The following is an 18,722-nucleotide window of genomic DNA, read 5'->3' on the forward strand; positions in this document are numbered from 1 at the left end:
TCCACGCCATCCATCCGTTTTACAAGCTCATTTAGGGACGGAGCCAAAAAATTGAAGCAAATCCAAAGCTCAAGTGGTCCACACCACAGGAAACAGTGTGAATTCAATGCCTACCGTTGAAAACTTCTTGGGGGCCTCAGAAGTTATGTTATGGATCAAGATGCTATTTTTTTTCCCTTCATTCATGTCCGTTTGACCTTATGAACAGGTTGGATGACAAATAAACATCACTTGTGGGCCCTAGGAATGTTTCAACGGTGGACTGGTCGTCATTATCCCCAGAGTTCAGTCAATGGCTAAGATTAGCCCACGGAATACTTTTCAGCGTGCACGATCAATCAACAATTGGACCCAATTATTGAAAGGTCCAGATCTCATAGTCGTATAAAAGGTGTTAGTACTGAAATCTTCATAACAAAAAATAATATTGATAGAACTTTTATCCTATCAAAAAGGAAAAAAGCAATTTCTACCGAATCCAATTTTCTCTTAAGAAAGGTATGGCCCACAAACAATGGGCCCCATACGAATCAGTTCAGATCTTGTGGACGAGATGACCATCAAGTGGTGTGTTCTCTGTTCCAATGTATTTCTAACCTGTTAAATCATGAAAAGCAATCGGCCCATCTCTTCAGTGGACCACTCACAGTAAATCCCATCAGAAGAGAACTCACCATACTCACCCACCCCAATTTTCCTGTTTCTACCACAAACAATGACCATAGGGTGATCAACGGTCAGATTGGTTTGGGACCAGATTTTGAACTCATTGAGCTGGGCCCACTCAAAATTTTGATTATGGTATACAATGGGGGGGTTTATTTTACGAATGGCTATTTCATATGAGGCCCAATCCTCTACAAGGTTTGTAAAATAAGCTTGTTCCACAACATGGCGTCGCGCCCACCATGCATCCATCATGCAATTCCTCGTGTTCTCCTTTACACCCAAAAATCAGGGTGATTCAAAACACAGGTGGGCCACACTGTAAAATCATATCTAAAACCTATAAAATCATGTGGCCCCACCTGAATTTTGGAATGCACTGATTTTATTTTATTTTGGATTTCCTACTAATCAAGGAGCAGCCCAATTGACATATACAAAATACAGTGTGCTCCATACACAAAATATAAGGTTTCAATGATGGGTGTCCCCATCCCCGTGTTGCCTGTGGTGTGGCCTACCTGTGTTTTTGAACAGATAGGATGGGCCCTACATGGTAGTGGCCCCACCTAGATTGGAATAAGCTTATTCTAAAAACATTGTAGTGGATTGGGCCTTTCATATTTCAAGTAACCCCACATCCTGTTGGTATAGATGTGGAAACCGGACGTGTGGCTGAAATTGCATATGGTTTTTAGCAGATCCGATGATCAGCAGTACCTGTACACTTTATTCAAATGATCCATCGGTTAAGTGGGGCGAATCTACACACGAACATGCTATGAGTGCTTATGTAATCATTTGTACTAATCACCTACATTTACAGATATGTGATGAGAAATTCATGTCTGAAACATAGAAACCATGAAAATCAAATTTCATGTGTGCCCCCACCAATCTCAAGTGCGTGAAAACAGCACCATTTGATTATCTTGGCCCTAACTCGTTTCGACTGACTTCGATTCAGCTTCTTCGAGCTCAGATGACTGCTCGGCTCCACTGGCAGTGGTGCTGATGGGTTTCTTGAACTGCACCAGAATCATCGTCATGTTGTCACATCCTTCTCCACCGGCCGTTGATGGTGCCAAACATCTGTCAAGAACTCTCTCACATACTGCAGAGAGGTTGCTTTCCTGCATGAATACATACACCATTTAGATGGAGGGAAGAAAACTAAGGGATATTACACAATGCAGAACAGATAGAAGTGGCATCTTTTCATTCATCCCAGCAATGAAAAGCCACCTTTTAGTGAACTAAACCTATAATCCGGTGGGCCCTGTCATGAAATGGACTGAACTCATGACAGGGGCCAAATAGGACTGTTTGGATCACCTGATGGGAAAATTTTCAGGGGAATGTCCCAGGCTAAACAAAAGTTGAATTGATCAAATGTGTATTGCCTCCTAAGAAGCAGACGGCTCTGGTTTTTTTTTCCTTTCTTTTTTGGTTACATGACTAATCCAATTAAGAGAGGCATTGCCTACTTACGGAGTTTATGTGTTCATTTATGAAATCTACAAGTTGCTGGCTTGACATGCAGTCCCTGGCAACAGCAGCAGCAATCATCAATTACCCAAAAACCCAAAAATAAATAAATAAATAAATAAAATTCAAGATGCACTTCAAGAAGCATCTTGCGAGGAAATGTGATGGAGCATCTTTTTGAATGATAACCAAGCCACTGTTAATGACAGAATGAAAATATATTACTCAGCAATTTAGACAAAAATGGAATTGTGATGCTGGGATCTTGGATAGAAACAGGTGATATTTTAGTAGGTAATTTAATGCCTCAGACAGCGAAAGAATCATCGTATGCTCTGGAAGATAGATTATTACGGGCCATACTTGGCATTCAGGTATCCACTGCAAAGGAAACTTGTCTAAAACTACCTATAGGGGGAAGGAGTCGAGTTATTGATGTGAGATGGATCCAGAAAAAGGGGGGTTCCAGTTATAATCCAGAAATGATTCGTGTATATATTTCACAGAAACATGAAATCAAAGTAGGTGATAAAAGTAGCTGGAAGACATGGGAATAAAGGTATCATTTCAAAAATTTTGCCTAGACAAGATATGCCCTATTTGCAAGATGGAACACCAGTTGATATGGTCTTCAACCCATTAGGAGTAACTTCGCAAATGAATGTGGGACAGATATTTGAATGCTCGCTCAGGTTAGTCAGGGACCTGCTGGACAGACATCATAGAATAGCACTCTTTGATGAGAGATATGAGCAAGAGGCTTCGAGAAAACTAGTGTTTTCTGAATTATATTCAGCCAGTAAGCAAACAGCAAATCCATGGGTATTTGAACCCGAGTGTCCAGGAAAACGCAGAATATTTGATGGAAGAACAGGAGATCCTTTTGAACAACCTGTAATAATAGGAAAGTCCTATATCCTGAAATTAATTCATCAAGTTGATGATAAAATCCATGGACGTTCCAGTGGACATTATGCAAAAGATCACAGGAAATGAAGAGAGGGAGATTCGATCACATCTCTCACCCTCATTCTCAGAGATTAGGCACAGATGTTCAAGTTTGGGAATACAAGCACAAAGACAGTGAAGCTGATTTTATTATCTTTTCCATACAAGAAAAGCAGAAGAGGTGAAGGGCTCCATCTCCTGGCAATCTTCAACATTTCTTGGGTGCTGTAGGAATTGATTGAAGGCCTTCTGTTGGCATGGCATGGTGGAGGGCTTGGGAAGAAGGAACAGTGATATAGCATCTAGTCTTAATGCCAGTCTTGTGGATTATTTGGCAGGAGCAGAATAGTTGCTGCTTTCAAAATAGGAGTGGATCTGTGGTGGGCTGGGTGTCTGGCTCGAAAGCCATGGATGTTTGTAATTTTTCTACTTTTTGGTTGTAATTGTTTGGGCTGTATTCTTTCCAAACCTTGGTTGTTGCTTCGGTGGGTTCTTTCAAAGAAAAAAAAAAGACTTTTGTTAAAAAAAATAAAAATAAAAGGGATAAAGGGCTCTTCTTCATAGTACAAAGTATGACCGAGAAACAATTTTTATTTTTTATTTTTTAGTTTAGGGGCGCCCATCAATGAAGCAATCTCAAGGTATCACAGCAGAAGCATGCATCTGAATTTATCACTATGCATCGAAAACGATACATATTGATCCCAAATCATAGTATTTAATACTTAAATATTTTTTACTGTAAAAAATTCTATCGACTTATATTATGTTTTTTTTTTTTTTCAAAGGCTGAGCCATGTCTCCCACCATGTCTTATAATATCCGACAATGTGGGGGTACCAAAGGTGCTTACTAAAGGAGCTCTTTGGAGTGGTGGAAATAAAAAAGTAACATGATGAAAGGAAATTGATATCTTTAGATGTGATGGTCCCCTCATTTGCGAAAGACGAGGATTGAAGAAATATATTTCCTTTTCCTCATATTTCCTCAAAAGAAGGAGCATTTCCTTTTCCTCTCTAAAACCTAAGAAATGGACATTTCAACCCTTTTTGACAGAATTCACTTTTTTGACTGACCATTCCACATTTCTATTGAAATCGTGCATGCTAAAACAAACAGGTTATTTAAGGATTCTTTCCCACAGAATTCATTTTCCATAGTTTTCCTCAAATGTGAGGTTTCCCTTTCCTCATCTACTCTTCAGTTTATAAACAGCTAGGAAGAGGGAGTGCAAGTTTGGGGAGAGATTTGAAGTAGAAGTGGCACCAAGGTGGAAGGTTCATGCGACCAGCGTTTTAGCATCCTACAATATCACCGATATATCCCACGATATATCTATTATCCCAGTTGGGCGACACGAAACCCATCTTTAATATCCATTTTTCATGGTATCGTATGATATATCCACACTCCCCCTTTATAAGTTCTTAATGTACCGTGCGATATATCGATACTGAGTGTGATATCGAAAGGGATAAAAGGAAACTGGCATTGTTTTGTCTAGAAAATCATCAAAAACTCACAAATTTTGATTTTTTTTTGTTTGCAAAACAAAAAAGTTCCTAGTACATCTTAAGATGATTTCAAACAATCCACTCTAGTTTGTTGGAAGAAATTCTTCAAAATTTCTCCGTAATCGCAATCGGAAACTTCTTGGAGCCAGATTCTAAAATATGCTCTTTTTTCTTCTTTTTTTTATTTTTATTTTTGATTCATTTTTATATGCTATAGATAGTGTCAAATGGTAAGAAATTCATGATTCTTTATGTTTTGCATAAAAATTTATACATTTGGAGTTTCAATTTCAAAATTTGGGGAGATGGGCCAAGTTGCGGGAAATTGAAAAAAAAAAAAAAAATTTCAAAATTTCCCTAATTTTTCCAGAATCGGTTGCAATCTTAGTGTGTCCAAACACAGAATCAATCATGTATATAACCCGATCTACACATTCTTGAAAATTAGGCGATTTTTGGCAAAAAAAAATCAATTTTAATTAAAAATAATTAAAATGTAAATTATTATTATTATTTTTTTGAAATCCACAAGTATATTTCTAATTTAATACTTCTTCTTTTGCTTTTGAATGTAATGCTTATGTTTCCATATAAGTCTTCTTACATTTATAAATTTTATGACCTAACTTTGAATATGGCTACATCAGTTCAGTCAAACAATGCATAAATTAAGCCCTTATACAAAGGAAACCCATTATGTGCACTTGTTTTTTGTGAATTTTTTTTTTTTTTAAAAAAAAATTAGGTGTATATTGGTGTCTTTTTTTAACAATCCTTGAAGTTTCATTGAAAATTTCAACCAATTTCCCAATATTTTCCCCATGTTTCTGAATAACAGCGATAAATTACATGATACAATCAATGTATCCCATGCGATAACCGATATGTATCCGTATCCCAAGGGTGTGATACATTACGTGATAATGACACGGAAAACATTGCATGCAACCAGTGTCCAAAATATCAGTATCGCGTTACGAATCGCACCCTTCAGATATGGATATGTATCGGTTATCGCATGAGATATATTGGTTGTATCGCGTAATGTATCGTTGTTGTGGGAAGCATAGGGAAACATAGGGAAATTAGTTGAATTTTCAATGAACCTTCATTGATTGTTAAAAAAGACATCAATCCACACTTATAAATCAAAACGTAACAAAAAAACAAGTACACATAATAGGTTTTCTTTATATGGGGTCCTAATCTATGCGCGTTGTCTAACTGAATTGATGCAAGTATATTCAAAGTCTATTCATATAATTTATAAATGTAAGAAGACGTGTGGAAACACAAGCAATACATTCAAAAGTAAAAGAAGAATCACTACATTAGGTTACATATATGTTTGATTTTATGTTTGGACACAAAGATTGCAACCAATTTGCGAGAAATTGAGAAATTTTGATTTTTTTCCAATTTTCCGCAACTCGGCCCATCTCCGCCAAATCTCGAAATTGAAGCTCGCAATCCATTAATTTTCCTGCAAAACATGAAAAATCGTGGATTTGTAGTAGTTTGACATTGATTTATCATGATTTACAGAAGAAAAAAAAAAAGATCAAAAACTGAAAATGCTCATTGGATTGAACATGTGGGATATATCCCACTACTCCTGCGTTTCGTATCACACAGCTGGGATACAAGATATATAGTGGGATATATCGGCCAGTATCGTCAATACTTAAAACACTGCATGCAACTAAGGTGAATAATGTTTCAGTGCTCTACTTGAATTCATTTCTATGTAGTTTTTCACTTGCAGTTTAGTAAAAGGAACATTCATCTTCTATGTATCAAATGCCAGGGTATCTATTGATCTCATCATAGCAGTTCAAATCAATAGGGCACCAAAACACTCTTAGCATCAAGAATTCAAGGATACATAAAGTTAACTAGGCCTCGGTAAACCATCTATAGCCATTTATAAAGTTTTGTGCCAAAAAGATTATATTCTAGATTTGATACTATACTTGCCGACTCTGTAAGGCTATGATGGTGATGATGACGGCCTACTACTCCATTAAATGATGGAAAGAATAAAGGATGTCTATCTTGATGAAACAAAAAGTAAAACAGACTGGTTGAGGAGAAAGACTGGTTGATGTGTTAGTAACCACTCTCGAGTTGCCTGATTAGCAGTGAGCTTTGTTGAGATGAGCGTAAATTATGATGCGATGCATCTTAACACGTTTAGAGTAGGTTTCCTACGGTGCATTTGGTTGCACCAAGTATCATTGTATTTGATTATTAATCAGTCTAAGTTAGTGCAAAAATCTCCTGAAATTTCATGATATTTATTACAACCAAACACACCCTTAGAAAAATGGTATCCAATACAAAAACAAAAGTATCACTAGTACAGAAGTCTTCAATAGTGAAAATGTGTATGGGAGACTTACCAAATGCCATCACATGCAAGAACAATGAATTCATCATCATCACAAAGATCAACCTAGGAAATAACAAAAACAATAAGCAAAAGCACATGGTTATAAAAGACTTTCAGCATACCACTAGGGTGTTCGCAATTCCCAAGGCTGAAAGGGTGTGCTACCACCAAAATGGGGTTGAGATGAGAACAGAATCTTCTCATCCATGACCATACATTTCAATTCTCAACCATGATTAGGAGGAAATGCTGCAAAATACAGCAAGCTTAATACAAGATGTACTTTCCATCCTCCACTAAATTGGGCTGTTGATGAGGTGGTTGTAATGAGAACAAAACCTATATCTCAAGTCCCAACCACAAATTGAGGCAGAAAAAGAGGAAGATTAGTGATTTTAATGGAACTTGCACTTTCCATCCCACCACCAATAGGACCGGCAATGGGCCAAGCCCGCGCTGAGCAGAAGAAATTTTTTTAGTAGGCCCAGCCTGGGAGGCCAGAGGCACCTGACACCTAGAGTTCAAATATCAGGCCTGAGACCTTTCCAAGCCTGGGAATTGCCAACCCATCCTCCACCAAGCACATTAAGTTCAACTTGGATACCCTGGAAATCACAATTTCTCAGAACACCCAACTCTACCAAATAAATAGGTCGATCTTAAATTACAAGCTTTCAATAAATCACAGAAGGCTGATGATGCAAAAGGACATGGAGTACAGACAATGTTTATGTCTGGATTTGCAGTCACAATTTGCTTTTCAGCAGGCAAATATTTGTTTTGCTTGAATTCCATGTCTCCTGCAATAAATATAGAATACAGTTGAAAAATTAAGACAATAGGAAGCTACATAAGAAGGACACTGCATTTTCTATTTTAAAAAAAGGCTGTGTCAAATGCACATTGATGCAGCTATTAGGAAAAGCAATTCATTTGTATTTAATTCTTGTATTTGAGCAGAACTGAAGTACAATCAACGTATGTATAAATTCATGGATATGTTTTTCCATATCCACTGCATTTATGAACTATACATATGGGAACATATTATGTGAGACAGAGAGGTTTTGAGAGAGAGCATCTAGTACTCCTGGTTGCGTCATGATACTTGGGCAGTCAATTCATAGTACACCCAGTAGAATTTATGCACAATTGACATAGTTATAACCTCGTAGATACATTTTCTTATATCTATTGCATTTATGAACTAAAGGTACATGCATATATTATGAGAGAGAGAAAGAGAAGGCATAGTACTCCTAGTTGCATCATTATACATGGACAGTCCAATTGATCAATCAGGACTGTCCATTAGGTTCATCGCACATTTCATAAACTACCATGAAAAAATCCACCCATTGGACAACTGTAACCATCCAACCAATATCTCCTATACATAGTTGGTCCAGATTCTTTATATGAATTGTTCCAATAAACCATTTGAGCAATATAATTGCTGGGCCTATCATAGCTTGCTTATGATTCTATGGAAATCATCTTTACCCGGCACGGACAGTCCCTCCCTCCCTGTGTGTGTTTGTGTGTGTGTGTGTGTGTGTGTGTGTGTGTGTGTGTGTGTGTGTGTAAGTTTGTTTGTTATAAATAGAAGCTCGAGGCAGTTGAGGGGTGTATGAAGCTGACTTCCTCCTATTCTTGAGATCTAAGGGCAAACATGTCAAATACAGTCGCTCTCGCCCCTATTCTCTATTAAAAGCCTCTATCCCTCAATATCAACTGGTGAGGGAATCAAGCTCAATCTACTTAGGGCATGGGAGTCACTCTTTTTTCCCAGTTCCGATGCCCAGTTCTTCTCTTTAGGGTAGGTGGGATTCATCAATCCAATATAGAAAATGAAGGGTTCCTTGCGCAGTAGGGCTGAAAGTCGGGCGGGTTGGGTTGGGTCGGGTTGGTGCTCAACCCTAGCCCAACCCAAGGTTCCTGTACCTCAACCCTAACCTAACCCAACCCAACCCAACCTCGGGTTGGGAATTCTCAACCCAAGCCCAATCCAAGTGGGCTTGGTCGGTTTGGTCGGTTGGATACATGATAATATTTTCATTATTACATTTGTCTATTGTATTTCATTACACGTCTTATTTTTTGTATCTATAGTTTTATTAATTATATATGTAGTTATTTATAGTAAAGAACTTCATTTTTTTTTTCTAAACAAACAAGTTAAAAGATAGGACAACTATTTCTTTAAAAGTCATGTTGTGTAGCACGCAATCTATTTGGGAGAGAGGAATCCGGCAAATCTTATTAGCTTGAGTCATCGGAATTGATGTCGATCAATGAGACCCAACAACACCGGAATTTCCTATGCCTTCAACACAAACAATCCACACTCAATTATAATTTATTAGTAACTTATATATTGATCGGGTTTGGGTTGAGTCGGGCAACCCAAGACCTCAACCCAAGCCCGACCCAAGTTTTATCGAGTTGGTGTTTGTATAGCCCAAGCCCGAGATCGGACTCAATGCATCCTGCCTGAGCCCAACCCAATGATGGGTCGATCACGGGTCGGTCAGGTTGAACCCGTCCAACTTTCAGCCCTATTGCGTAGGTGACTCTTAGGTTCACAGTGGTGCCTGTGTGCTTCCCTTGTCCATTGAAATTCTTAAAACTGTTCTATCTTTAAAAACTTCATTCTTAGAGTTAATTACAAGCGAAACAAATTTCAGTGCAACTGTTCAGGTTCGGTTAAGGGGGTGAATGGGGCTTTCTGGCATGCTTCCTAACGAGGGACGTTCCAAGTGAGCTTTAATCAAAGGTAGCTTTTAAGAAAGCCAGCAGATCCACTTATAAGTGAGTTCAATATATATGTAGAGATATGCTAGTGCATCAGGTTTTTTTAAGAAAACCCATGTTTGACACTCCATGCAAATGTCTAAGATACGAATAGGATGGATGTTAATAAAAGTTCACAAGAAGCCCCATGAAGTTGAAGGCTCTAAAAGGGAAAAGGGGAAGGCCCAAAGGAATGTGGGTGGAGCAAGGTGTTCGGTATCGGTATCGGTGGGCGTAACGATGCCCACCGTTACCGATACGGATACGCCCCGTATCGGCCGATACAGGGTATGTGATGGGGCAATTTTTAATTTTTTTTGGGTCAAAAAATTATGGAAAAATATCCATTAAATCCGGAATATTCTAAATATTTTAAATATACATTCATTTATAATTTGGAACATATTTATGGTGGTGTAACGGTCCACTCTTTGGTGAGAATGCTATATCGGGTTGTTTGATGGATTTATGAACATGATAACCTGGAATTAATTGCAAACCTTTTATATTTAGTTTTCTAACTATATAATATCTATATAAATTTACTATAATGAATGTAATACCAAAATATCTTATATTTTCAAGTTTTCCTTTTATTTATAGTGCTAGCACATTGCATACTTCGTGACTCGCATGCATTTTATTTCAATATATAGAGTTTAGGGACTTTTGCATCCTATTTTGTAATTCATATACCTAACAATTTGATATCATTTTCCCCCACAAATCTTTAAAAAAATTAAAATTAATTTGAGGTAAATAGTGTTGTTGATTCGGGGTTGGTTTGGGGACCATTTGATGCCCCAAACTAGCCTCAAATTAATGCAATCTATTGGCACTTATCCCACTAATGGATTGGTGGACATTTATTGGATAGTGAAAAATGAAAAATATCAAATGGTCCTATTTCAAAAAACAAGTGTATGCAAACTAATGGTGAAAATTGTAGGAGTCATTTAATTTTGGGATTGTGACTTAGCAACAATGGTCCCAAAATTTAATTGGTTAATTTTGAGTTGATATATACGTCATGTATAAATTTTTAGGGCCATGTACTGGGGTCCACTCGATTATGTATTATATATCCATGTCATCCATCCATTTTGGCAACTCATTTAAGGGCATTGGAAAAAAAATAAGGTAAATCCAGATCTCAGGTGGATCACTAGTGGGCTGTGCGGGCTACCTTGATCACCTTGTATATCAATGCCATCAATCTGTTTTGCCAACTCATTTTAAGGCATGGTCCAAAAATTCAAGTAGATCTAAATCTTAGGTGGACCACTAGTGAGTATCCCTTTAAAAGTAGGGCCCACCTCAATGCATTTGTTGTATATCCACGTGGTCCATCCTTTTTGCCAACTTATTTTAGGGCGTGGTCCAAAAAATGAGGCTGATCCAAATCTTAGGTGAACTACAAAATAAGGATTTAATTCTCACTATTAAAAAATTCTTAAGATAGATATATATATATATATATATATATATATATATATATATATATTTATCAAGCTACTATTTGTGTTCTCCCTTCATCAAGGTCAAAGTCTATGTGACCTTATGAACAGGTTTGATTGAACATAAACATTATAGCGGAGGGCATGGATATACAACACATAATTCAAGGTGGGGCCCACGTAAGAAAACAGTGCAAGTGCACTGTGCACCGCAGACCATTTTAAAAATGAAATTTGAAGTGCATGGCTGTCAGTCCATTCATTTTTCAAGAACGAAATGAAAAGACGAGAGAGAGAGAGAGAGAGAGAGAGAGAGAGAGAGAGAGAGAGAAGAAGAAGAAGGGCCGCAGGAACTGCTGCCGCCGCAGCCGCAGCAGCCTGAGAAGAAGAGGAGGAAGAAGGAGAAGGAGAAGGAGAAAAGAAAGAAAGAACAATGTAAGTTTTTTCCTTCTTTTTTTTTTTTTTCCTATTTTCTTTAGGCCCGTAACAGTTGTTATAGTACCGCAACGGCCGTTACGTGCACAAAAAAGAGGGGGTGGCCATTATGACCCCGTAACGCATAACAGTCACGACCGTTACTGTTACGTATCAGCCGCTACGGCCGATACGTAACCATTTTCGAACACCTTGGGGTGGAGGTAGTAAAAAAAGACTTCATGATATAGTCTTGCCTAAAGTTATGGCCCTTGATAGAGTGGAATAGAGGAAAAGGATTCATGTAGCCAATCCTAATTAGTTGGGATAAGGCTTAGATGATGATGATGATGATGATGATAAAGCCCCATGAAGTACCAATTGCTCTTGCTAAGTTTAAGCTTCCATTAACCCTCCCTGCATGGATGAAACCACCAGCTTTTAGGATCCTTTCTCTCTCCACCTCAAGTTCCGGCTTGTGATCCCTAGACAAGTTGTATGCCTGTAAAAAGAAAGCCCACATCAAGCACTGTCTGGATATTCTTTTGGAAAGATATTTCCAAAAGAAGCATATAAACTCTCCTCTGAATATTAATGTGTACTTAGGGATGCATATGAAGTAAAACATACCTGACCCTTCCTTGAGATTACACAACGAGAATCACCAGCATTTGCAACAATAAGTTGGTTGTTTCGAATGATTGCAACACAGGCAGTGCTTCCAGATGTTGGTCCAGCAAAATCAGCATGGGGACCCTAATCCCAGGTTAAACAAGAATTATTGCAAACATAAAGGATTTTATTACATGTTAAACACAGTTAGATTTAAAAAAGAAACAAATTAGATACAAGCTAAGGTTCCTTTTCTCTTGCTTTTGGCCCAGGGGTAATGGTTTGTCTGCTGCACATAGTATAAAAAATGGTTTTGTATTGGCCTATACGTAAAGGAAACAGTCACTCCCGTTATGCGATGTGGGGGTGAATCAGTCCATCATTAAAAAAAAGGGGGTGGGGCTGTATCGGCAACTATTACAAGGCCAATATGGCCCATTTTGAAAATTTTATTTTCATTTCATCCATGAAGGAAGCTTTGAAACTAATTTCAAACTAAAAACCAGATGCATGCCTCTTTTGAGGATCAAAACACAAAATTTGAGTCGGATTCTATAAATCAAAGTGGAGTGGACCTTTTTGGGAAATATTGAACCATCCCCCCTCCCCCCTCAAATTTTCCATCTTCTCTGATTGTATTTATATGAAACAGGCACTAATCCACCAAATCATACTTTATTTGTGTTCATTTAGGGCCTACTTGGTCAACATTCAACAATTCAAGCTAACACTGCCCAACAAACAAATTCTTATCAAAGGGTGGCTGGTTACACCATTATATGCATGTCCAAAACCAAAAGAAATACATATATGAGATCCTCACATTTTTTTAGACTTTTATTAATAAATGTTTAGAACGAGTGGTCCTCCAAAGGCCTTGGCTGAACAAGAGTTGGGCAAAGAACAAGTGAATTCCTCTACCCCTCAAGGTTATTGAAGCCTTGGCTAACCACTCCTAAGGGCATGTTTGATTTTCCAAGCATTTGGTAAATACACTACAAGTGAGTAATAATTATTTCACTGGGTAATTACAGTGTTGTTGTCTATGCTTGATTTGATACTTACTTTTTTGAGCTCTAAACCCAAGGACACTATAAAATATGTGGGGCCCACCATGATGTCTGTGTCTTATCCACATCGTCCATCTGTTATGCCAGCTGAATTTAGGACTTGACCAAAAAAATGAGGCTGATACAAAGATCAAGTGGGCCACAGCACAAGATTTAGGGAATCGAACATCTACCGTTAAAAACGTATCGGTGCCACTGTTTCCTTTAGTGTGGGTCACCTGAGTGTTGGATCAGGTTCATTTTTTGGCTCATGACTTCAAATGTTACGCTAAAACCGATGGACGGCTCAGATATATCATATATATCATGGTGGGGCCCAAAAATTTAAACCCAATGGACGGCTCATGACTTAAACTGTTACGCTAAAATTTTTGACTCGGTTTTCAAGACAGAAATGCAAGTGCATTTTCAAACAGGTGAAGTAGTAATAATTACTAATTCCCAATGCATTTACACGCGATTTGGAAAATCAAAAACACGCCCTAAGAGTATAGTTTTACTCCGTGGCCTTGAGGGAGATGGAATTCCCAAGCTCTTAACCTCTTGCTCATCTTCTCTTGTGTCTCCAAAGGATTTGCAGAATTTCTCCAAGTGTTAGGATTGAGCTAAATATGGAGACAGGAATTTTGAGGCAAAGACCCCTCCCTCGTACCAAGAGGCATCTATTTACAGAGGAGGGGTGGCAATATTATAAATTGAAGGCAAGTTGGGTATGCTCTAAAGGTTAAGCTAACTATGGATGATTGACAAATGGCAAGATCTTGGAGGTTAATTTGGTGGTTTGGGTGTATATTGTAGAGAAATAAAGGGCAATTAAGTCTAGGAAAGGTTCTAAGAGGTTTCTAGAGGCTAGGAAATGAATGATTCAGATTAAGACACTAGGGAGAATCTCATGGTTTAAAACAGGGGTAGTTTTGGTATTTCACTGCTTAAGTTAGAGGGATACTTGTATAAAAAGGTGATAGTTTAGGGTCAAACTAAGGCTCTTAGGGGTGTTTTGGTAAAAAGGTGGGTTAAAAGGTCAATGAAAAATGAAAATCGGGCTTTGCATTTTCGTGCAAGGAGAAAATGGTAATTTCAAATATTGTTTTCCTGCACACAGTCTAGCATGTGCACCCTTCGGTTTTCTAATCGAAACTCGGGGATTAGGTACTGGATTTGGGTGATCTATAAGGATACTTGGCAGGCTAACTAATGGTTATTCTTTGGGAGAAAAATTCCTAGGGGTTTGGGAGATGTGGGGTCCACAAGTCAGGTCAAATTCAGGTTCCACAATTGTTGAATGATCAATCACGCACTCTGTATTTTGACCGTAAAATCGCACCCGAATATTGGATCGAGTTGGAATTGGGGTCATCAGAAGGGAAATTTGAAGGGCTTTAAGATGGACCAATGGATCATAGGGTTTGGACATCAAGAACTTAAGAAGTTGGAACACTAAGTTGACCCAAAATTTGGCCTTGGATGCAGACAATCTTTCCTACATTCAAGGCCACATTTTTTATGGTTTCGGCCCCTGACATGAAGAAAAGCTTTTCTTGCATCCTCAGATTTTTCCAGAAGAAAAGGTGTGGGGCCCACATTTGGGTTAGGATGGATCCCACAACATTTTGGTTCATCTTTGGTCCAATTTCTTGAGTTCTCTGACTTAGATGTGATCTTTTGGGCTATAGGTGAGCTTGGGCTATGCTTGAGCCTTGCAATGGGTTTTAAGGTGAATACTTAGAAAAATTCTACAATACGCTTTTTCCTAATACAATGTGAAAGCCCCCTTTTTCCATGATAAATGGGTTAATTAGCTTAACATTGTTGACTAGGGTGTCTGTAGATGGCCATGGAGGTCTGCAAGGGAACTTTGGTACCCCCCCTTTTTTTTTTGTAGATATTTAGAATATCTTTTCCTTTCTTTTTTCTTTTGCCTATTCAGAATTGCCTCTTGAGTTTTATGTCACTTCGCTAACCCACAGCTTATTACATGCATTTGGGGCTAATTTCTTGAATTTCCTTCATAAATTTATAGACGGCAGCTTGAGGCTAGAAAACAGCGAATATCTTTCATATTAGACAACATGGTTTAGGAAAGAGATCTTGTTCAACAATATCATGTGATTATTTGTTGGTTTGGAATCAAACCAGTGCATAGGACAATGCCCAATGTAATTGTTCACAAGCATGTGGAATGAGCCATCATCATGCTGTGACCACACATCTGAACACAACAAACTTTCATAATACCAAACATCATCTAAGCCTTATCCCAACTAATAGGGGTTGGCCATGAACCTTGGTCCACCATTCTACTCCATCAAGGGCCCATAACTTCGGTTAAACCATAAATCTCAAGTCTTTTCTTACTACCCCCAACCACGTCCTTTTGGGCATGCCCCTCGCCCTTTTCAAGCCTTCAACTTGGACCAACTCACTCCTAATCGGCACAGTTTTTAGTTTCAGTTGCACCTGACCAAACCATCTAAGTTCACTTTCCCTCATCTTATTAACTCGTGGTGCTAGTCCTAAATTCCATTGAATGCATTTATTTCTAATTCTATCCTTGTCTTGCTACTCATCCATCTCAACATCCTCATTTCAGCTACAATCATCCTACGAACAAGTTGTTACTTAAGTGCCCAACATTTTGCCCCCATAAAGCATGGGTGGACTTATTGTCATTACATATAATTTCCCTTTCGGTTTGATTGGTACACAACAATCACATAAATCTCCAGAGGCACATCTCCATTTCTTCCAGCCCACTTGAATTCTATGGGCAACATCCTTCTCTACCTCTCCATTCTCATCCCAAGATGTCAAAAGTCGTCCTTTTGGGAAACTTCTATGTCAGCAACCTTAACTAATTCCTCATTCCCACTCCTATTGTTACTAAAATTGCACTCCATATACTCCGTTTTAGTCCAACAAGTTTTAAATCCTTTATATTCTAGAGCACCCCTCATAAATCTAGCTTTGTGTTTATGCCCTCCCCCGTCTCATCAATCAAAACAATGTCATCTGCAAACAACATACACCATGGGATCTCTTCCTGCAAATGCCTCATTAACTCGTCTATAAACAATGCAAAAGGTACAAGCTCAATGCCAATCCCTAGTGCAAGACTACAGTAGTTGGATACTCACTTGTCTCTCCACTAGTAGTCGTCACATTTGTTATTGCCCCCTCATACATATCCTTAAGCATGTCAATATATCCTCTTAAGACCCTTTTCTTTCCCAACTCCCACCAAATTAACTATCTAGGGACCCTATCATAAGTTATCTCAACATCAACAAAGACCATGTGGAGATACTTGTTTGGTGTGAAATATTGCATATTTCCCATTTGTTATACCTTGGTTTTGTGAACACAGTGGTCTTTAATTAATCTATTTATACATGTTTTCTCTTGCGAGGTAATTTTGATAGCTTAAGGTGAAAAGAATGCTAAAAGTTCGATTGCATCCAACACTCCTTCGATGGCATCGAACATGTCTTCGATAGAATCGAATGAGTCCCAAATATGGCCAACAAGGAAATCGGATTTTTCTTGATTTTGCGATGGGATCGAAGTGGCTTCGATGGCATCGAACACTTACTTCAATGTCATCGAACCAGCCATCGATGGCATCAAACAGTAGAATTCAGCACGTCCGATTTTTTGCAATTTGAAACTTCAGTTTTCTTCCTTCTTTACTTGGTTTCCTTGGATATTGGACTCTTGAAATCTTCAATCTTGACCTCCATAGAACCAATCTTCATCTTGGTAATTCTTTGAGCATCAATTTCATGCTTTTAGCATTCTTTTCAGCTTAAGCTCTCAAAATCACATCATACAAGAAAACATGTATAAATAGATCAATTAAACACCAGCATGTTCACAAAACCAAGGTATAAAAAAGGGAAAATATGCAATATTTCACACTCAACAATCCTTCCTCCCCTCCTAATATTTCTTCATCAATTGTCTTAGTAGAAAAATAGCTTCAGTGGTAGACCTCCCTAACATAAAACCAAACTGATTTTCTAATACATTTGTATCATGCCTTAGTCTTTGCTCAATTACTATGGTCCATAAGTTTAATTCCACGATAGTTAGTACAACAATGCATGTCTCCTTTATTCTTAGAAATAGGTAGCAAGGTACTTTCTTCCATTCATATGGCATTTCTTCAATCTTACAATCTAGTCGGACAACTTTGTCAACCAAATTTTGGGTAAGAAAAAGATTATTTACTGTATTCATGCTTTGCAGGCTTGTCTGCCATTGCGTGCATAGACCTTAACCATTCTGGAATTTTCTTTTGCAGGAAGCATGCAATATGTGGGCTAACATGCGGGCCGGGGCATGACTGTGTTGGTACATGAGTTGTGTTCAATGAACATGTACTAGTGCACTCGGCCAACTGCTCGAGCATGTTTTTTTAACATTTTTTGGTCTAATGCTGGTATATGTGCGTATCATCATGCTCAGTAGGCTTGTCAAGCATTACATGCTATAAACCTAACTATTCACAAATCCACTTCATTGCTAGTGAGTGATAGAATGATAGTTGGGCTAATATGCATCCTAGAATTTTCCTTAGCAGGAAGCGTGCAATATGTGGGCTAACATGCGGGCTGGGGCATGACTGCGTTGGTACCAAGGTATCCCGTATCGGTACCGGTTGGCGTAACGGTGCCCTTCGAAACCGATACGGATACGAGGGTGTAACGGCGATACAAGGGCGTAACGGCCCGTAACGGTGCAATTTTTTTTTTTTTTGCCAAAAAAATATAAAAAAATATGGATTAAATCCGAAATATTCTAAGCATTCCAAATATGCATTCATTTATAAATTGGAACATGTTTATGGTGGTGTAACGGTCCACTCTTTGGTGAGAAGTTGTATCGGACTGTCTGATTAATTTTTGAACCAGGTAACCTGAATTTGACTACAAAATTCATATATTTAATTTTCTAAATATCTAATTTATATACTAAACAATTTGATATCATTTCTCCCAATAGTTCTTTAAAAAAATGAAATTAAATTCAGGTAGATGGCATTGCCAATTTGGGGCTGACTTGGAGGACCAATCTATGCCCCAAATTAGCCTCAAATTCATGCAATTTATTGCCATTATCCCACTTATGAATTGGTGTACATTTATTGGATAGTGAATCATGAAAAAAATCAAAAGGCCCTATTTTAAAAAATAAAAGTCCACAAATTAACAATTAAAACTATTCAAACAATTTGATTTTGGCATTGCGAGTTAGCAATTGCAGTCCATAATTTAATTGGTAAGTTTTAAGTTAATATATGTCTCATGTACAATTTTTTAAGGGCCCGAATTAGGCGGGACTCGGATGGTGAAGTGTAGCACACGTGTCA

The 18,722-nt window shown here is 38.1% G+C and overlaps 1 protein-coding gene across 4 annotated transcripts in view; it reads right to left on the reverse strand.

Moving 5' to 3' along the window:
* Nucleotides 1-1,373: 1,373 nt before the first annotated feature.
* The window catches only part of LOC131217028 (probable protein phosphatase 2C 11), a 49,948-nt gene continuing 32,599 nt past the window's right edge, over nt 1,374-18,722 (reverse strand). For 3 of the 4 annotated variants that reach the window (XM_058211712.1, XM_058211711.1, XM_058211710.1), the window contains 6 exons: nt 12,303-12,428; nt 12,051-12,174; nt 7,732-7,808; nt 7,019-7,071; nt 2,158-2,212; nt 1,374-1,799 (listed from right to left, as the gene is read on the reverse strand). In XM_058211712.1, coding sequence (XP_058067695.1) covers nt 1,605-1,799; nt 2,158-2,212; nt 7,019-7,071; nt 7,732-7,808; nt 12,051-12,174; nt 12,303-12,428 — 630 coding nt within the window. In that variant the 3' untranslated portion in view covers nt 1,374-1,604. Of the gene's footprint in view, nt 1,800-2,157; nt 2,351-7,018; nt 7,072-7,731; nt 7,809-12,050; nt 12,175-12,302; nt 12,429-18,722 lie in introns of those variants that run through there. The other variant, XM_058211713.1, reaches the window with a different exon arrangement.

The sequence above is a fragment of the Magnolia sinica genome, chromosome 10 (genome assembly GCF_029962835.1).
Source record: "Magnolia sinica isolate HGM2019 chromosome 10, MsV1, whole genome shotgun sequence".
Classification (NCBI taxonomy): Eukaryota; Viridiplantae; Streptophyta; class Magnoliopsida; order Magnoliales; family Magnoliaceae; genus Magnolia; species Magnolia sinica.